This window comes from Muscardinus avellanarius (genome assembly GCF_963383645.1).
Source record: "Muscardinus avellanarius genome assembly, chromosome: 4".
In the NCBI taxonomy this organism is placed as follows: Eukaryota; Metazoa; Chordata; class Mammalia; order Rodentia; family Gliridae; genus Muscardinus; species Muscardinus avellanarius.
The window spans coordinates 105,650,512-105,671,630 of NC_137789.1; the positions used below are offsets into that span (position 1 = coordinate 105,650,512).

The following is a 21,119-nucleotide window of genomic DNA, read 5'->3' on the forward strand; positions in this document are numbered from 1 at the left end:
CAGGCCCTAGGCAGTGGGACCGTTCAGGAGCTTGGTGTGGTGCCTGCGTGTGGTGCCGCAGGGCTGGTGCCAGCGGGTGAAGGTCCACTGTGCTGTGGCCAAGGCCAGGCAGATGCACATTTGAAATACTGCCCTTTCTGAGTCTGGCTTGACATGTACCACTTCCATCCCTAACCCTAGGGAAGACCATGACACAGGGCAATAAAGTATTTATCTTTGTTTTGGAAGTCATTGTCCAAGTTTGCAGCTGATTGGTGCACATTTAGATGCAATGTTTATATAAAGTTGATTGTTAATAAAAACCAAATCTACACTGGCATGTGTGGTGTGGTTCCTCAGAGGCATGTCATGTTTCATTTTTCTTGACTTAGACAATATCTAGTAATTTTAAAGTCTCATTTTGTATTATTTTGTGTTTATTCACTGTTTCTCAGTTTTTTTCAGAGTTTCTACTGAAAATCTGTTTCATATCCTCCGTTGTCTTCCTTAGTTCATTCCTTAATCTACTTTTAATTCATTAATCATTGTGCGTGGAGGGGGGATTACGTGGGATTGAATCCAAGGACACTCTACCTCTGAGCTACACCCTCAGCCCTGTTTATTATTTTTCATTTTGAAACAGGATCTTGACAGTTACTGCGTGCTGCTGGCCTGGAACCTGTGATTCTCCTGTCTCAAACTCACAAGTACTGAGATTACAGTCATGATGTGCAGCTTCCAGCTCATGAGTCATCTTAACAATCAACTTTCTGACCTTTGTCACATCTCCTCCACTTTGGTGTCTATGGGTTGAGTGATTGTATGGTTCTGAACTTTTGGAGGCTTCTCATTCCCTTGTTTTCACATTTCTTGAGCTTGGACATTGGTACTTGTGCCTCTGCTGGGAAGGACATCTGTCCACTGTTGCGTGAGCATCTTTTTAGCCAGCTGCTTTCTCTTTACTGTGAGTCCCAAGCTGGGGGTATGTCTCAGAGTGCAGACACCGACCCACTGTGATCGCAGTGCTGTGATCACCTCCTAACATGACTCTGAGAGGAGATAATAACCACCAGTAACTGCAAGCACTTCAGAGCAAACTATATATTAATAAACCATAAAATCATTGAAAATGTTTTACACATGCTACTTGTCCAGAGTGGAAAAATAGAGTATTATTCCTTTTTCCACTTCTGGACAAGAATAAGCTCCTCTACCCCATGGCTGCGGTTCTCAGGCCCGTGTGAGGCGCTCGAGGGTCTCTCCTGTGGCAGTGTGCTCGTGGAGTCTGTCCGGAAGGCCCTCCACAAGTATGGCAGGCAGTTCTAGTGGGACCCTGGGATGTCTGGGCAGTAGGGAGCTGGACCTGAGTCTCTCCGGGGCCTACCCCAGAGCTAAGTTTTCTCAGAGAGACTCGTGGCTTCAGGAACATAAGCACATCTTCTCTTGTACCATGTTGGCCCTGGTAGAAGCATTTTGCCTAGACATGTAGTTGTTGGCCTACTGCCTCAGGAGCACCTTTCAGAAGCTATGGAGATCCTGTCAACATGACTCTAAAGCCAGGGGTCAGGGGGCTATGGTCAGATATGAATTTAAGAGGGACCATGTCTAAGCTCAGAGTGGATTCTCCTTTTGGGCCTTGGAAAGAGAATGCATTCTTCTTAAAAGCCATACTGTAAACCCTGCCTCAGGAGAAACAAGCCCTCAAGATGGTGCCTGCACTCTACCAGCCAGGTACCCTGCTGGGAGGAAACCAAGGTAGTGACCAAGTGCATGTGCCCCATGCTATCCCAGGCACAGCGAGATGCAATGTTTATATAAACACAGGGGCTCCCCTCTTTAGGGGAGAGCATGTTGGAGGGTGACCACATGGGGTGGATGAAGTCCCAGGTGAAGATGAACTCTCCCTGAGCACAGGAGCCCGCTTCCCTGCTGCCGTGGCCTGGGCTGTGCGCTGCAGAGATGGCAGGTCCAGAGAAGTAGAGGGGGAGGCCCGGGCCATCCTGATGCCCATGGGCACGGTTTCCCCCTGATTGAATCCCCAGTGATCGTGGCTCATTTTTGACAGTGATGGGAGTCATGAGCTGTTGGTGGTAACTGAAACATAGCATGTGGAACAGAATGGGTTTTAAATGCCCTTTTACTTTTAGGACAACCGGTTCTTAATTCATTGAACCAGAGTTTATTTGGACATCTCCTACATATAAGAAATTGGATTAAGCATAAATAAAACCAAAAGTCATTCCACCTCTCCAAGCACAGCAGACTCAGGCTCTCAGGCTGCTGCTGCTTAGTATGGAAGGGCCGGGCTGGGCGTGGGCAGGAGGCTGCATGTCAGTCCTGCTCTGTGGAGGAGGGCCCCTGCCATGTTTCACTTCAATCAACATAGGAGATCCCCCAGAGACTGAGGAACACGAAGAAAAATGCCCTGAAGCTCTGTTGCCATGCCACACTCTGGGGTAGCCTTATTGTTGGAGGCCAGTGTATCTGGGCCTGAGAACAGACCTGCTGGCTTCAGAGGAGAGGCCAGGAGGCCAGCATCTGAGTGGCCGGTAAAGCTGGCCTCCTGGAGCAAGACTGCCACAGGCAGGCTCAGATGGCCACGCTGTTGGGAATCCGGTCTGGAGACAAGTAGTAATAGGGCAGCTTTTTGTTCTTGTTGCGCTCGGCAATCACGCTGACGATGGCCTCCAGGTCCTTGCGGAATCGGGCCATGGCTTCCTTCACCGGCTTCTCAGTGAAGTGCTCCTCTGGGTACATGCCCAGGAACAGCTGAGGACCCAGACATAGATAGGCACATTAATCTAAGCTGGGCTATATGAACTGACAAGCCCTGTCCCACTCCTGGGGACCACCCCTGGGGAGGACACAAAGGGGCTTCCTGCTCACCCCCCCATTTCCTCTGCCCAGAGTGGTATGTCTACATAAGGGGATACTGCTCAGCCATGAAAAAGAACGAGATTCTGTCACTCACAACATGAATGAACCTGGAGGACATTATGTTTACTGAAACTGTTTACTAAAATAAGCCAGGCACTGAAAGACCATTTCTTCATGGTCTCACCAATATGTACATGATTTCACTAACATGTGAAGTTTAAAGACATCCATCTCAGAGAAGCTGAGAATAGAAGGATGGCAACCGGAGGGGCAGGGAGGGGGAAAAGGAGAGGTGAAAGCCTAGTCTTGGATATGATGTTAGAGAGGAGGAATGCTTTCCAGTGTTGTACAGCATAGCAGGGTGACCATTTAACACTATCTTAGACATTTCATAATAACTAGAAGATTCTGAATGTTCTCACCACAGGAAAGGCTAAATGTTTGAGCTGACGGATTTGCTAAATGCCAAGATTTGATCATTCCCCAGTGTAGCATGTATCAAAACATTGCATGGTACCCCATAAATATTTATAACTATGTGTCAATCAAAAAACAGAACAAAGTTTTAAAAGTTACACAAATGCCACCTTTAACTTGATTTTTTTTTTTTTTTTTTTTTTACAGAAGTCTCCAGGGCACAGGCATCATGTATAAAAGGGAAAGGGGCCGCAGTGGTGTTAGCTGGTTTCGAAGACCAGTGGAGAGGTGGTGCAGGTGGAGGCGGAGGCTGCTAGGGTCCTAGACCTGGTGGGCCTGCAGCCCTGCTGTTCTCTTGTTCTCTCCGCCCTACCCCTTTTGCTTCTCATCTGGGCTCCAGCCATGTAGGGCCACTGGGGCCAGCGAGGGCCCCACAGGCTTGGGGGCAGGGAGTGGGAAGGAGGCAGCAGCCTCTTGGTCAATGTGCCCCTTTGCTTGCTCACACAGATGCCTGCAAATAAACTCTAGACATTGATCTCCCCCCACCCCTGTACTGAGGATGGAACCCAGGGGCATTCTACCTCTGAGCTACACCCCTAATCCTTTTTATCATTATTATTATTATTATTCTTTATTTTGAAACAGGGTCTCACTGAGTTGCAAAGGGCCTCACTAAGTAGCCGAGGCTGTCCAAGAACCTCCATCCTCCTGTCTCAGCTTCCCAAATGCTGAGATTACAAGTGTGTACCACGGCCAGCAAAGACATTAATTAATCTTTTGAAACTACTGGATTATTAAAATTAGAAAGTTTCAGGGCTAGAAAGAGGATGATGGGGCTTTGGAGTCAGTTTGCAGAGAGTAACTCTATCTTGACTTTCTTTGACCAAGAAAGTCCCTTACTAGGACTGTGTCCCCTGGCCAAACTGAACAAATGCAAAGACACATGTGCAAGGGCGTCCAGTGAGGGACCAGGACATTAGCCAAGGCTCCCGGCTCCTAAGACACCATACGCTGGGCTGCTTGACCTGGTAGTGCCCCGGGGAAACTGCCGAGGGAGGGAGAGTGCTGAGCCACCAGTTTCCGCTAGTGTTTGGGTCAGATTTACAGGCGTGTGTCAGGAAGGAACCAGGAAACGGGTTCCCTCTGGGGCACCAGGGTTTTGCTATAGGAAAGAGCTTTGTCCGCAGCTGGAAAGAGTGGGGTGGGCTGGGAGTCGTCATCGCCCTCTGGTGGTAGAGTGGAGCAGAGCATGTGCCCTCTCGGCCCCACCCGGCCCCACCCACTCGGAACCCGTGCAGACTCCCGCCTAAGGACCTGATGGCACCTGCAGCCAGCCTGCCCTTCAGCCCTGGACGTCAGGATTCCTGGCTGCAGGTGCCTAGCTTGAGTCTTGACTCACAAACCCCGAGGATGAGGAATCAGTAGACCTAGGGTGACCTGCGCTGTCTCCCATCCTGCCGGGCCTCACCTCATTTTCCTGAAACTGGCTCAGCGCCCACACTGCACCCAGATGCCAGCAGGAGCGGCCGCGGTCAGGCAGTGTATCCACGATCTGCTCGATGGTCACCACACCCTTGGCTGTGGGCGGCGGGGCCCGCATGGTTGGGGGAGCATTGGGGATCCAGGAACACCAGTCATACTGTGGGTACAACGACAGCGTGGGCGCCCTGGGGGCCCACCAGCCCTCCCACTTGCGATGCACCGGGCCTGCACTTGCCCAATTCTGAGCGCAGATGCTGGGCCATCTGGGCCCCACCTTTGCAGGGCCCGCCCTCCCTCCGGAGTCTCCCCCCCCTCCCGGACACCCTCCCGGGTCCCCGCCCCGCCTCGCCCCGCCCTCTGGGGTCCCACCCCTCTTCCTGGAGTCTTGCCCCTCCTCTCCAGTGTTCCCGCCCCTCTTAGCTGGTGCCCTTGTCCCTTTCCTTCCTCTTGGGGTGCTGCCCCTCCTCTTGGGGTCCTGTCCTCCTCCAGCCCCGCCCCTCCTCAGATGTCCCCGCCCCTCCCCATCCCTCCAGAGGCCAGGCATCCTGCCTCAATCCTCTGTTTGCGGCGGGCGCCCTCAGCTGAACCCACATTATCCAAGCCGGCAACTGCTGAGTCCAGGGCCAGAGGCCATCTGAGGGTCAGGCTGGCTAAGAGTATCGTGGCTGGCGCCCGAGGAGGAGAAGGAAGAGTAGGGGGAGGGAGAGGAGGAGGAGACTCCAGTGGGAGCTGAGCTTGGCTCCTCTTGGCCAGCCTCGAGTTGACCGGCCATTGAACGTGGGTGAGCTCCCGCCGAGGGCTACCTACCTGGCCGAAGTTGACTGCGGCGTGCTGGGCGGAGGCGGTGAAGATCACCACGGTCAGGTACTCCGCCAGCTTCTCCCTGTTCTTGATGGACTTGGGGAAGCCTAGGGCGGAGCCAAGGCCCGTGAGCCCCTCCCCGGGAGTGAGGAGTGCCCCCAGCCTCGTCCTGGGCTCCCCACTGCGCCCTGGGAAGGAGGCCGGTGGTGGGCGGTACCCGTGAGGGCTCTGGCCAGTGCTCAGACACCCAGTCAGGCTGGAGAACTGTGAGGCCTACCTGAGGTCTTTCTGCCCCGCATGCCGTACATGTACACGTCCTTCACGAAGTCCTGCAGCTCCGTGTCCTCCTCCACCACCTGGTCACTCTCATAGTAGATGCCCACCACCTCGGCTGCGAACCTGGCTCAGGAGGAGGCCGGCAGCAGCGGCGTCTTAGGGCGCCCCCTCCCTCCTTCAGCGCTGGGGCCCTGATCCAGGTTGGGCCCCATCAGTCCCTGGGGGTTCCTCCTCCCCTGGGACCCCAGCAGACTCTCACTTCTGGATGGCCTCCCACACCAGCAGCCCGTCATCGCGGTAGAAGTAGTAGGGGATGTCCTGCGTGCTGTCCATGCCCCGGGCCTTGATGGCCTCCGGAAAGCACAGGGTGGTGTAGGTCAGGTCCTGCATGGCCCTCTGCACCATTTGCACGTGCCCACCGCCTCCAGTGGCATTGGCCTGGTTGGGAGGATGAGGCCCTGAGCACAGGCTCTCCTGCACAGCTGCCCAGCCCCAAGGCTGTCCTGACATCCCTGAGAAACTGGGAGCCAGAGTGGGGGTGGGGGCAGGCACAGAGGGCAAACCCATGCCCGCTGTGTGGGGGAAGGGGTGTGTAACTCTGAGAAGGCCAAGCCTCTCCCCCAGGCCGAGGTGATGGGGAGGTGTCCCCCTCCATCCAGTGCAAGGGGTAGAATTTCAGGGCTTTGCAGATCTGTCTGCAGGAGAGAAGGTCAGGTCCACCTGGAGGAAGGTGGCAGGCAGTAGGCATGAAATGGGGAACACCCCAGCTCTAGCAGGGAAGAGGAGAGTCCTCATGGTTGGTGAGGGAGCTGGAGACCAGCTGGAGAAGCTAGGAGCCAGCTCTAAGCACAGCCTCCAGCCTTCTGCCCTTCCTAGCCTCCACCCCCGTGGCCTGGCCTCCTGAGTGGAATTCTGGAACTCAGGTGGGGGCAGAGGCCTCCAGGCAGGGTTCTTTCTGGTCCGGGGGCACCTACCTTGTCAAAGAGGCCGTACTCACAGATGAGCTGCTCCCGGGCCTTGGTGTTGATGGCGATGGTGAACCTCACATGTGCCACCAGCAGCTGAGTGGGGAGGAGAAATCTCAGAGCTGCCCCCTGGGGCCCCTGCTATGGGGGTGCTGGGCTCAGGGAGGTGAGGGTCTGTGCCTTTCTCCCTGCTGGAGGCTTTGGTGCAGGATAGTAATGGTGGTGGTGATAAAAAAAAAAGGCTCACAGTTAACACTTTCTAGTGCTTACCTCTGCAATATGTGTGGTTTTAAGCTCTCTAAACTTATTAACTTGAAATCCTGACCATCATCCTTTGAGGCATTTTTACCTGTCTTACAGATGAGGAAACTGAGGCACGGGGCATTTTCTTTTCTTTTAGCCTTCAGTTCTGTAGCAGTCAGTGCTGTGCCATCATTGGGAGGACGGAGGGCGAGGCAGTGCATTATTTTGCCTTTTTAAACTCCACTCCCAGTAGCCAGGCTCCACATCAGGCCCAGACCCAGCCAGGGTCTTGGTCTTGCTACTGGGGACCCAGCATGCCCCCAGCTGCTCTCTTCCCTGGGGGCCCTACATTGCCCTGAGCACTTCTCCAGGAGTCCCTCTGCTGAGCACTCCAGCCAGCCCCCCGCCCCAGAGTCCTTTCCTTCTCCAGGTGGGGCAGTAGCTGGCTGTACCTTGAAAATGGGATGCACGGCGGGCAGCTGGCGGTACATGGCAATGCCGAAGACCTCAGACACCAGATGTGTGCGCAGAAGGTGGGTGATGGTCTGGTGGACATGGAAGTCACTGGAACGCACCCAGATTTTGGCCAAAAGCCAGTCGTATTTGGCATCCGAAGGGAGAAAAATGGGGTTCTCCTCTCCTGGGGTTTGGTTGAGCTGATATGTTGAAGAAAGAAAACACATTGATCTATTTTGCTCTGGGCTGTAGCCTTTGGAGAACCTGATCTCTCAGTAAATTCCTGAAGAATCCCTGTGTCTTCTGCAGGAAGAACATGGAGGGTCACTGGGGACCCAGGGTCAGTATTTCCTCATCTCACTGTGTCACTGAGAACCTGAGGAACCTGGATGACTGGCCCAGCCTTTCTGAGCCCAGGTCTCCTCCTCTGTGATTTGGGGACAGTAATGTCTCATGGATTTGTCAAGATGCCACAGGAGACAGAGGGGAGCAAGCAGGTGGAGGTGGATGGGCCCCACCCCTTTTATCCTGTTTCCTTTTTGTCCTGTCCCCTCCTGGCTCCAGATTCCTCCCTCCACCCTGTCCTCAAATGCTGCTGCTTCCCAGCGGCTGCTCAGGTGCCCCCTGTCATCCCTTCTTGCCCTCAACTAACTCCTCCCTGTAGTCCCTTCTTGCCCTCAACTAACTCCTCCCAAGTCTAGGGCATGGGGGCTGCACGCTGTCAAGTCCCCCAGATGGGAACCCGCAGCTGCAGCCCTAGCTGGGCCCCAAGCCCTGCAGCTGGGCACCCTCTTGTAGCATGGGCTAGGTAGGCTTCCCTTCCCAGCTGGGGACCATGCTGCTTTTCTTTAAAATGTCAATCACGTTATTATAGTGATCTCCTCTTGAAGAACACCCAGTCACCTCTTAATGTCAGAAAAGAAAGTCCCCCAAGTCCTCGGTGATCTGGCTGCGGACACCTCTGCGGATGTGTCCCACCATATTCTGGTCTCTCCATACTCTCTGCCTGGCCAGCCTTTGGTCCCCAGCTTTGTCTGTGACATCAGCCATCCCCACTGCTCACTGTTGTGTGTGTGTGTGTGCTGCTGGAGACCAAGCCCAGGGACTGGGGCATGCTAGGTGCTACCCTACCACTGAGCCACATCCCCAGTACATAGCCATCACTCTTACGAGCACCCACCCCAACTCAGGACCTGACAGTGAGTTCTCCTGGGATCCTGGAAGGCAGGTGCTAGTGCTGCCTTATCTATTAGATGAGAACAGAGTCTTGGACCTTTAATATGCCAGTGGCACAGCAGAGAGTGGGCCTGGAAGGGCTCTGACTGAGCTTTGGGCATTTGGAGAGAAAAGTGTGGCTCCAGCTGGGAGACAGGTAGAGCTGCCCGGGAGCAGAGGCAGCAGTATCCTGTTAGGTTTTTTTGGAAGGTCGCTTCCTTGTCTGTTTCTCCCTCCAAAACAGCACTGTCTAATAGAAATACAATGCAGAGTGGGGCGTGGTGGTGCATGCTTGTAATCCTTGTACTTAGAAGGATGAGACAGAAAGGTTGTAGGTTCAGCAACTTGTGAGGCCCTCTGTAATGTAGTGAGACCCTGTTTCAAAACAAAAATAAAAGTAAGAATAAAAAATTAGGCTGAGAGTGGAGATCAGAGGTAGAATGCCCCTGAGTTCTACCCCTCATACCACAAAAAAAAAGGAAAGAAAAGGAAAGGAAAGAAAGAAATAGAGGGAATTTCAAATTTCTGTAAACTATATTTAAAAATATAAAAGGAATTTGGGCGTGGCAGCTCACACTTGTAATCCCAGTACTTGGGAGGCTGAGACAGAAGGATTGCAGGTTTAAAGTCACCTTCAGCAACTTAGTGAGGCTCTCAGTAACTTAGTGAGACCCTGTTTCCTAATAAAAATAAATATAGGGCTGGGGGGATAGTTTGGAGATAGACTGCCCCTTGGTTCAATCCCCAGTACTGAAAAAATAAATAAATACATGAATAAATACATAAACATGTAAAAGGAAACAGGTGAGATTTAGATTTGCAATATAACTTCAGCTTATTCCAAAATAGGCCTGGTAAAGCATGCCTATAATCCCAGTACTTGGGAGGCTGAGACAGGAATATCACAAGTCCAAGGCCAGCCTCAGCAACTCAACATGAAACTAATCTAAAACGAGTAAATGAGGTATCTCACTAGGTTCAGTGGCATGTGCCTCTAATCCTAATACTTGGGAGGCTGAGACAGGAAGATTGAAGGCTTGAAGCCAGCCTCAGCAATTTATAGAGACCCTGTTTCAAAATAAAAAACACTGGGGTATATCTGAAAGTTAGAACATCCTTGGGTTCAATCCCCAGTACCAGAGAGAGACGGAGACAGAGACAGAGGACTTTACTTTTTCCCTCATTCTATGTCTTTGAAATGTGGTGTGTACTTTGTCCTTATATTATGTCTTGGTTTGGACTAGCCTGGTCTCAGATCTCCAGACCTCTGAGATACTGGTGTCTCCCACCTAGGACAGGGGACAGAGCAGCTCTTGCATTCTGCTCCACCTGTTTCTGGAGGAAATAAATGGGATAGGAGGAGAGGAGAGGAGGGGTTAGCTTACACAGTATTCTAATTCATTTGTTTATTAATGGGGCTCCATGTCTATCTTGAACTATCAGGTGCCTTCAGATAATATTTGGATGATCAGTTTTCTTGAAAAATTACGGAGTTAGAAAACTCTGCACCTGTATTCATACAGAATGAATTTTCTTCTTTTCTTTTGGCATTGGGGATTGAAACTAGGATTGTTCTCCCTACCTCCAAGCTACACCCCCTAGTCCTTTTTTATTATTTTTTACTTTGAAACAGGATCTTGGTAAATTTCTGAGACTGGCTTCCAACCTCCTATCACAGCCTCCCAAGTATAGGGATTACAGGAGCACACCACCACACTGGGCTTCACTGCCCCCTTTGAAAGGTCACAGGACTCAAGATTCTGGGGGTCCCTCCCTCAAGTGCTGTACTCATTTGCACTTGCTGCCTGGCCACAGATCCCTACTGTCATGCCTTCTCCTAGAGCAGGTAGGCTGCCCGCTGCTCTGGGCCTACTTGGATCCATTCCCCAAGTGTTCCCTCCCCAGCTCTGGGCCTGGGATATCCTGTGATACATGCTGCGGGCTTTATTTCATCTTTGCAATGACCCTGCAGAGCATGTATTCCTCACCAGCTCCTGGGGTGCCTCCCTGCTAGCAGTTGGCTGTTAACCACTTTTTTGTTTTTGCCAACCTGAGTCAGAAGAGGGACCTTATTGTTTGCTTTAGTTTGCATTCCCCTAACCAAGGGTGAAGTTGAGAAATTTCCCACATGTGGATTGTCTATTTCTATTTCCTGTTCTGCACTCAGCCCATCCATCATATTCTCTGCCCATTTTCCTACTGTAGTGTTTGTCTCTTCCTTATCACTCTGCAGGATGGTTTTGCATGGTAGAGATATTCATCCTTTGTGTGGCACTGGGGTGGCAGTCATTTTCTCTAGGCCACTGTTTACCTTTAAGTTTTGTTTATGGAGTATTTTACCATTTGATTTTTAAAATGACATAATCAAATGTGCCTACCTTTTCCCTTATAACTTCTTGTCTTCTTGTTTTCCCTCTAAAAGTCTATTTAGTCCCCACAGTATACTCATTATGAATCTTTAAATTCTTTTATTCAGTTGTCTTGCCTCTTTAGCCTCCCATCAGCACCACCTCCAATCAAGAGGAAAACTGTATTAAGGTTTTAATTGGAAGCACATTAAAATTTGTATAATAAGATTTGATAGAATTGGCATTGTGAAGATATGTGGTTTTTCTATTTGCTATCAAATCATTGTTAAGATTTATTTTTAGAGCCTTTAAAATGATTGTATAGTTTTCCTTGCTAAGGGCATTATATTTTGCTGTTAGCATAGAGAAAAGCTATTGTGTTTTTTTGAGGGGTATATCTCTCTGGACACTTTGCTAAATAAGCTTATTACTTCAAGTAGCTTTGAAAAATTAGAACATTTTGTTTTTCAGTAGCAGAAAAGATAACTTTTCCCATTCTTTTATAATTTGTCTATTGATTATTTTATTGCATTTGAGAGAAACTTTAAAACAATGTTGAATAACAATGGTGATAGCAGTATTTTTGCTTTGTTTTGTAGTGCTAGGGATAAACACAGCACCATAAATGCTAGGTAAGTGCTGTACCACGGGGCTACATCCCCAGTCCCATATCAGCATTCTTGTGTGTGATTTGAATGAAAACAACTTTAGAATTGTACTTTTTTTTTTTTTTTTTTTGGTGGTACTGGGGTTCCTGGAAACCCTTCTACCTCCAGGCTACACTCCCAGACATACATATATCTATCTATCTATCTATCTATCTATCTATCTATCTATCTATCTATCTATCTAGTTGTTGTTGTTGTTGTTGTTGTTGTTGTTGTTGTTGTTGTTGTTGTTTTTTGGAAACAGGGTCTCTTAAGCCAGCAAGGCTGGCTTCGAACCTGTGCGAACCTCCTGTCTTCACCTCCCAAGTGCGGGGATTACAAGCATACACCACCACGCCCAGCTTTTAAGATCAATTTTTAAGCTCGGCATGGTGGTGCATGCCTGTAATCTCAGTACTTGGGAGGCTGAGACAGGAAGATCACAGGTTCAAGGCCAATCTTAGCAACTTAGTGAGATCTTATTTCAAAATAAAAAATAAAAGGGCTGGGGTATATCTCGGAGGTAGAATGGCCGAGGGTTTGATCCTCAGCACTAAAAATAAATAAATCATAAGATTAATTTTAAATTATGACAATCATGATTATTAACTTGGATTGATCCTCAGATCTCTTGTAGCCTACCTGTACTCAGTTTCAGAACTAGGACTATGGCAGCTAGGTAGGATGAATTGGGGGTTAATATAAAAAAGCTCTAGAAACAACTGCTCTTGAAGCTGGCTAAAACCCAGATGCTCATCATTTGGGCCTCACATGAATTTAATCAGCTTCCCGACCACTTACGTGGAAACTGGCCTATTTTCTACAATTTCTTCTAATATATGTTTTCCTGGCATTTTCTTCCATTTCCAGTAGCTTTTCTTTCCAAATTTGTTACCAAACAATTACTCTCTTTTAAAAATAAATCTGCAATCACAATTATTCTTTTCTTTTAAAGTCTTCTTTTTTATTGCTAATCTTGTATATTTTTGCCTCTTCCTTTTTGGTTTTGCATATGCCAGGCATGAACTGAGATAGACCTCCAGCCCCTCTCCTTTCTCCCCACTCTCCATTGGCCTCATGGGGAGGTCGTTTTAGTTTTTATTTGTGGACCATTCAAAGAGCCACATTTTTTATTTGTGGCATTCATTTGTATGGGTCTTTTTAGATGTAAATTTGCTTTCCAGGAGAATGAGAAGAACAGGGACACTCCTGTGGCTGACCCAGGGTTCTTGGCCCGTTGGCTAGTGGCAGACCAGGATTAAGTGGAGCCTGTGATTCAAGGCACCTCCTGGCATCTCCTGGTGATGAATTCTTCTCTTGTGTTATGTATCCCTTCACCATTTGCTTCATATTCTCATAAGTAGGGCCACTTTGATAACATGCTGGGGACTCTCCAGGGAGTTGTCCCACTGGAAGGCTGAGGAAAGATGGGGTATGCAGTCAGATGCCTGGCTGGAATCTAAGCTGTGGCCGACTGCATGCACCTGCATCTCAGTTTCCTTGTCGGGGGGAAAGTGATTGACATCAGCAAGTTGGTGGCGATGATTCCCTGAAAGAACACAGGCATTGCCTGAAGGCCCCAGGGCCAAATGTGCTTCAGAATGCTGAATCCTAGGGATTCCAGCAGTGTGTGTGCTTCACGACGTAGCAGGCTTCCTCCTCTGGGTCTGTGGCAACATGGTATTTCATATTCAAGCTGGGTAGTAGTTTGGTAGTGATTATTTGGTTATTACTGGGAATGGAGCAAAATCTCTGAAGAGCATCTCTTATTGCCAGAGAACATTTGTTTGTAGCCAATGAATTTGCCACAAAGTTTAAAAATCAATAGCAGCCTTCAGGATTTTTTAGGTATTTGAATTGAGGGTGAGGGTTTGCAGACTATGCAGGTTAACCCCTTAGGATCATCTTAGAATCTGGTTAGTGCCTGACAAATCCAGCTCAGCACTGTCAGCATCCAATGTCTCAGGGGGGAAAATGATGTAGGATCGAAGAAATAAGTAGGTAGAAAGGAGACAGACAGGAAGGAAAAGTAAAACTTTAATATAAGAACCTGGAGCTGAAATGCTTCTGCCTCTAGTCCACAAACCAGTTCTCTTTCCCAGGCCTGACTCTACCATAAATTGTTGGGAAACCTGTAGATCCTAGAGTTAACAATACTTCCAAGAAAACCTATAATTTAGGATATCCCAACTTATCTGTCAATCAACTAATGAGGACCCCAATCAACCCAAGATCATCCATGCTGAGGCTGACCAGATCACAGACCATCAGGAAGTGCCTCGGGACTACTAGACTGAGCTCATCCACCCTAAGGCTGACCAGACCACCTGCCCGCCATAAACCTCCTTGGGACTACCGGACTGAGCTCATCCTCGTATACCGTCTCTAGTCCACCCTTCACCAAAGTCCCCTATAAGAAGAGAACCCTGAACTCCCTAAAAATGCCTTCCTCATCTTGAGGTGGCCTGTATTCTCTCTTGAATGTGTATTTCCTTCCCTTTCCCCCAATAAACCTCTGTCTATGTCTCTAACCTGGTGCGTGCTGAAATTCTTTTCCATCATGTTAGCCAAGGACCCTGCAGACCCTGAGTTCCTGAGCTGAGGACTCACCCCAACACAATTCATAGCATTGTTCTCCAGTGCTCAGCTGCCCATCCTCCATGGAAGGGCCCTGCCGAGTCCCTTTCCTTCCTCTGGAACCTGCACTTAGTCCTGTCCTGGCCCTGGTCCCTGCTGTCTGCACACCGGCTCGTATGGTGCAGGGCAAATGAAACCTGTGCCCACCTGGCCCTGCCACACCCTGCCCCCACCATGATAAGCATGCCAGGACTGTCCACATTTCTGGTGTCAGTGCACTCAGTACCCCTTGGTGGCCTTGGTCTCCAGACCAACATGCAGTGTCACTTGCCTATTCACCATAGCATCCTGACTTAGGGTCCCTGTCCATGGTCCCGGGATGGAAACACAACAAGTCATCCTTGCCCCACAGGGTTTCTCAAGTATGTCTGGCAGAGTGGAGCCCTCTCCACCTCTCCTGGTGGAGCCAGCACCCCCTACACCCAGTGGACAGGAAGTGCTTATCAAGTCTTCCTTTTTCTTCAGCATCAGTATCCTCTGTCAGTCAGAGCTCTCTCCTCCAGGAGGTGCAGCTAGAGCAGTCCAGCAACTTCCTCCTCATGCCCCTGGCCATGCAAGAGTGGTCCAGAGCCTACTCACCTGGATGGCAATGGGGACGAGCTTGTTGGCCAGGTTCTTATACAGCAGACAGATGGGTGCAGCCAGGAACTGGTGAGTGCAGGGATCCGTTTTGTTGGCATCGATACCATCCAGCAGCTCGTAGTCCACGATGAAAATGTTTCCTTCCTGCAGGAGGCAGAAAAATGTGTCCAAATCACCTTGGCAGAGATGGATCCAGGTGTCAGACACTGGGGGTGGGGGGGGCGATGAAATGATGGTCTTTGGAGTCCCCTCTTCTTCCCAGAAATTCAGTGGAGGCCAGCATGTACAGTTCTCTTGTCCTCTGACTCAAAGGCTGATACAAATGAAGAGATTTTGCAGGTTGTGGTGGTTTTCCTAAGTAAAGGACCCACAGTGGCTAATTCATCATTTGTTGTACCTGAAACCAGCTAGACCCTTACAGAAGACATTGAAAAGCTACCCAGAGTGATAGTGTAAAAAGAAGACACGGAAGAGAGAAGTCAGATGCCAAGACGTGGCACTTTAGGACTTTGTTGACATCAAGTCTGAATCAAGGCTGATGAAACCATTGTCAGAATCAGGTCCTGAGTCCCCTGGGAAGGAGGAGACAGGAAGGAAAGGGTGTACCCTTTGGGTGGGGAGAAGGGGGTTCTGCATGGGGAGAGGGGCAGGCTTTGCAGAAGCAGATGGGAGGGTCTGCAGGATAACCATGTTCTGTGTCCTGGCTTGAAGCTGGTGACATGGTAGGTCACTTGGTGAAAATTCAATGGCTTTGCTGGGTCTGGGTGCAGACTCAGTGCCCATTTCTGTAGTGGTGAAGCCACTCCTGAACAAAACTAATGTGCCCTGGATGCAGGAGATGAAGTGGTGGTGGTGGTGGGGGGAACCTCCGCACTGGCGTCCTCTAGAGGGAGCCTGGCTGTCAGTTTGCCTCATGAGCTGTGTCTCCCTCTAGTGGAGACCCCAGTTAAGGCTTTGTCTGTATACTGGTACTTGGATGACTTGATTTCTTTTCTAGCATCAAGAGTCAGAGTTCCTAGTATGTGACATCAGTAGTGTCCTGGGGTCCTGGCAGGTCCAGGGGGTAGGGCTGTTTTCACTGGAGCAGGACCCCCACCCCAGGACTTCGACAGGGTGGGTGGCCTTTTGGAATCTGGTGGGCCAGGTGTTGGGGCTGGAAGGTCTGTTTGTAGCCTGAAGGTGAGCTGAGCATGCAGGACGGGTAACCAGAAGCACCAGAGGAACCAGCCCTTCGGGGAGGTGGCAGGGGCTGGGGGCAAGGGGCCTAGGGTGCTGGCCCCGTGGCGAGAGGCAGACGGCAAGATCCTTGGGTCCACTGATCCCCTTGGTGGAAGGTGCCTGGCGGTGGGCTCCACTCCCTAGGTGGAGTCAGTTTGAATCCTTCTGGTCTCAAGACAGGTCAGCCTTGGGGGTGGGGGTGGGGTGGGGTGGAGGGTGAGGCTGGGGGCTGAGTCTGTGAGTGAGGAGGAGGGAGGACTGGAGAGTATGGGAGGCAGGAGCAGAAGGTACCAACTTCTTTAAGTAGGAAGTTAAAAATTCTCTCCTCCTCCTTTGATCTTATACACAGCCTGCTTCTGCCTCCACTGCTCTCACCTTTGCGAGGAGGAAGACAATTTGACAAGTGTATGGAAAACATCTGTCACATTGCCTGGCCCACCACTGGCCTCTGGTCAGGGGCAGCCCTTGTCATTATTGACACTGGAAATAGACATGTTCCCAGATGTGACATCCTGGATGTCCCTCCCCTGCACCACCATCACCTTAACCCCCTATGTCTCACAAGACAGCTGGCACAAGGGCCAGGCCTTTCTTCTTGATGCTACCAGGAGAAAAAAGACAAGACATAAGATATTTTGCAGAGGCCTGGGCACCTGAGCCATGGCTTCTGCCTGCCAAAGCGTAGCCGCAGCTATGTTCCCAGCCCACGGGCCTACCTGGACCTCTTGCTCCAAGCTGAGCTGCCTCTCCAAGCTGCACTCCACCATCTCCGTGGTCACTGGGAGCTTCTGGGGCAGCTCCATGCAGCGACGGATGAGCACGGGGTTACAGCCATTTAGGAACTGGTAGCCAAACATGAGGTCTTCCTGCCAGTGGTTCATGACTCGCTCTGTGGGGAGAAAAGTGTGCCTAGCTGGGCCTTGGCACAGGGAGGCCAGGGCCATGGCCTTCCCAACCTCTGCCCAGGGCAGAGTCCCTGCCAGGTCCCCTCCCCTGGGCACTGCTGGATGGCAGGCTGACCACAGGCCCTACTTGCCCTGCCTATGGTTGGCCCTTACTGGATCACAGGACTCCTGTCCCTTTCTCAGACCTGGAGGGAGGAGGAGAAGGGGAGCCCTGGGAGGCACTGCCTTCCCACAAAAAGGTTCCAACACCTTTTTTGTGCAAGAACTCTGGTCTCTTTAACTCTTTGTGGCTGGTAATGTCTTTCCCATGCTACCACTACCCAAGTGATGCCAGTGTTCTTATCAAACACATCCCGGTCCCAAATACCTGTCATGGTTTGAGTTTGTAATGTTCCCCAAAAGGCTCATGTGTTAAAAGTGTGTCCCCTGCCGGGCATGGTGACACACACATGTAATCCCAGCATTTGGGAGGCTGGGACAGGAAGATCGTGGTTTGTGGACAGCCTCAGCTACTTTGTAAGGCCCTTTGCAACTCAGTGAGACCCTGTTTTAAAAATAAAGAATAAAAAATAGGGCTGTGGGTGTAGCTCAGAGATAGAATGACCCTAGGTTCCATCCCCAGTACTGAAAAAAAAAAATAAGTGTGTCCCCAAATGCAGCAAGATTCAGAGGAGGTGGGCCATTGGGGGCAGACCCTTGGGGGTTATATATGTCCCTGGCCACCTCTCCGTGCACTCTCTGCTTCTGGCCACCATGACTGAGAGTGGTGTTTCTCCAGCACATACCCTGCTGCCATGGTTTCTGCCTTGGAGACCACTAAACATGGACTGAAACCTCTGAAATGATGAGCCCAATGACCTTTCTTTGTCTAAGTTGTGCTTGTCAGATATTTTGGTCATAATGACAGAAACTCTGACTAAAACAGAATCCAATGTTGCTTCTTTTATGGACATGCTTAAAAAACAAGCTAAGTTTCTGTCTAGATGCACCACAAAGCCCATTTATATAAAGAAAAACTTCTAATATTTTTGAGACCTTTGAAAATGAAACGAGGTCAATGGTGCTTGAGCTCGAATGTCCAAAAAGGAGATACTTCTGGGTATGACTATAGGAGAGGTAAGTGGCACAGGTGCAGGGGTGCTGGCTGGGGATGTGTCTGCCAAGCCTGGGCAGCGAGGCCCCCTGAGCTGCAGCCCATGCAAAATTTCCCAGCAAGTCTAGGACAAGAAAATGATGCCCCCTCTCATTTCCTCTCTCTCCAGCACCATGAGAGCCCCCAAAGGCACACTCACCAGAAATGGTGTTGCTGATCTTGACAAAGATTTTCTCAAAGTCAGCAAAGTCATTCCAGGAAGACTGAAACATGTGCATGAAGCGGTTGATGAACAAATTCTCCATCCTGTGGACCAGGATACAGGTCACCCTCATGTGCACCACCATGCCTTCCCTGCGGAGCCCCCCTCACGCTGCATCCTCCAGGCAGCTCCCTGGGGCAGGAGACAGCCTTGTGAGGCCAGTATAGAAACCGGCCATCACGCCTTTGCCTCTGTTCCTCAGCTCTGCAGGGAGCCAGGTCACTCCCTCCAGAACAGCCTACAGTGCCTCGAATCCCATCTACGCATGCGTTCAACATGCCTTCGTTCATTCGCTCACTCCTTCATCAGCATTTGCTGTTCCAACTCCATGGGCAAGCTCCTAACAAGCTTCCAGGGTCAAAGGCCATACCTCCTGGGAGGCTGCAGGACCTTGGATCTGGATTTGGGGGGATGAGTTCAATTGAATTGGATCCTCATTTACCTTCTAACACTGGCTCTGTGTCTGATGTTGAGGAGGATACAAGGTCCAATGCTCATTACACAGGGCAGCAAATAGAAATCTAAGGCAGATGTTGGTCCTCCTTCAGGGCAGTAGCTGGCAAAGATTTCTCCCTGCCCTATATACTCACTCTTTTGACTCAATCATTCCCTTTGCTGCATAGAAGCTTTTAAAATCTGATTTCATCTCATGTATTGATTCTCAGTTTTATTTCCCGAGCTTTGGGGATCTTATAGAGAAAGTCTCTATCAGTGCTTTTGTACTTGAGAATTGCTCCTATATTTTCGTCTAGTAATTGCAAAGTTTCTGGTCTATTCTCTAGGTCTTTGATTCTTCTTGAGTTCACTTTTGTTCTTGACGAAAGATAGGGGTCTAACTTCATTCTTCTACATATACCTGTCCAGTTTTCCCAGCACCATTTGTCGAGCACCATTTGTTGAAAAAGCTCTTTTCTCCTGCATGTGTGGGATACACACAGACTGAAATTTTATTCAACTATAAAGAGAACAAAATTTTGTCCGCAAATTGATGGATCTAGAGAATATTATGCTAAGTGAGATTGGCCAGTCTCAGAAAGTCAATAGGAACAGTAGTATATTTTCTTTCATATGTGGAAGCCAAAGAGAAAACAGTCAACAAAAGGTACTTCAAATGAAGGAAGAGAGAGACCAGTAGAGCTGTGGAGAGGAATTGGGGAATGGAAATGGAAAGGGTGACAAAGGGGAGTGAGAAAGGAAACAATTAAAATACTGTTATGTCCATACCTGAAGATAGCATTACCAATCTTACATGTACAGAGAGGGAGGAGGGGGAGCAGGTGGCATGTGGAGGGAAAGACATCAACTGCCGTGTGCCCTTCTGATGTCACTAGGATGTGTAGTTATAGTGCACATAAAAGTTTAAGAGTGGGGCTTAAAAAATCTAAGAGCAGGGCATGGTGGCGCATGCTTGTAATCCCCATGCTTGGGAGGCTGAGACAGGAGGATCACACAGCTTTGAAGCCAGCCTCAGCTACTTAGTGAGGTTCTCAGCAACTTAGTGAGACCCTGTTTCCAAATAAAATATAAAATAAGTCTGGGAGTATAGTCCAGAGGTATAAATCCCCTGGGTTCTACTCCTGGTACCACAAAATAAAATAAAATAAAATAAAATAAAATAAAATAAAATAAAAATCTAAGACAGGAACTCACTAAATTCTAAATGTGGAATTCAGGTAACAGATGTTAGCAGCAACTTCAGGGCTTTCTGAAGGAGGCCGTGTGTGTGGTCCATCCTGGAAAGGTGGGGGAAGATCTTTCCTGGCTCTCCCCTTGCCCACTGGCCAGGGTGATATGCAGAGCCAAGCCCATGCAGAGGAAGCATCTCTGAATGCTGAGGCCCAGCAGTCTGCATGGAATCATTCTTTGGCTGGGGCTGAGCTGCAACAACATGAGTCACTCTGTCAGGGGCAAGTCCAGCAGCCTCCTCTAGCCTCCTGACCCAGGTTGGAAAGCTCTGTCCAGAGTAATCCCAGACAGACTGCTCTGGGACGTCCAGCTCTGTTGTCCCAGAAGGGAGACCTTACACACCTATGTATATACACGAGGCAGCCAGGCAGAGCCACAAAGGGTGAGAAACATTGTGATGAGCAGAGAATGCTGGGGGGTTGTCAGGCCCCTTGCTTCCTTCAGTAGGTCATCAAATGTTCCTCTCCTTTGTATTGGCCACCCTGTGTCCTCCAAGAGGCCATGCTGAGCAGGAGAGGGTTGTGGGGCCACAAGCCCAGGGACCTCCATGCACATCAGGAGGCACTCTGGACTTTGGCGCTATAGAATGATGCACTCCTGGTCTTCTGGCATCTGGTACCATCATCCTTCTGCTCTGGCCCCATCTGGAGAGGGCTTATCTCTTCCACCTGCCTTCCTCCCACCGTCCAGGGCCCCTGCTCAGCTTCTTCCGGCCTTGCTTCCTCCTTCCTTTCTCTGCACCCTAGTTTGTCAAGTGACCTGGGCATCTACCCTTGTGAAGCTAGAGGGTTCATCTCCCTGTGGTATCTGAATGTGGAAAAGAACTGATTTTTGGGAGAGGCGAGGCTTCCCAGGCCCCCAAGATCCTGTTGGGACTTGACTATGACTCAATACTAAGGTGAGGATGAAGCTCACAGAGGAGGGCTGGCTTCCTTCCAGGAACAGCAGGTGGCTCAGAGGACACAGTCAGTTACCTAGAAGTGGGAGGACAAGCTGTCCAGAGCCAGAAGTTCAATGGGAAAGGCTGCCT

The 21,119-nt window shown here is 49.9% G+C and overlaps 1 protein-coding gene across 4 annotated transcripts in view; it reads right to left on the reverse strand.

Moving 5' to 3' along the window:
• Positions 1-2,568: 2,568 nt before the first annotated feature.
• ALOX5 (arachidonate 5-lipoxygenase) overlaps positions 2,569-21,119 on the reverse strand; it is a gene marked incomplete at both ends in the record, with an annotated part of 46,680 nt that continues 28,129 nt past the window's right edge. The window contains 10 exons of one of the 4 annotated variants that reach the window (XM_080694585.1): positions 2,569-2,748; positions 4,742-4,912; positions 5,563-5,663; positions 5,834-5,955; positions 6,092-6,174; positions 6,807-6,893; positions 7,493-7,696; positions 14,923-15,069; positions 16,860-17,032; positions 18,341-18,447. In XM_080694585.1, the coding sequence (XP_080550711.1) occupies positions 2,569-2,748; positions 4,742-4,912; positions 5,563-5,663; positions 5,834-5,955; positions 6,092-6,174; positions 6,807-6,893; positions 7,493-7,696; positions 14,923-15,069; positions 16,860-17,032; positions 18,341-18,447 (1,375 nt within the window). Of the gene's footprint in view, positions 2,749-4,741; positions 4,913-5,562; positions 5,664-5,833; positions 5,956-6,091; positions 6,271-6,806; positions 6,894-7,492; positions 7,697-14,922; positions 15,070-16,859; positions 17,033-18,340; positions 18,448-21,119 lie in introns of all 4 variants that reach the window. The other 3 variants (XM_080694584.1, XM_080694583.1, XM_080694586.1) reach the window with 3 other exon arrangements.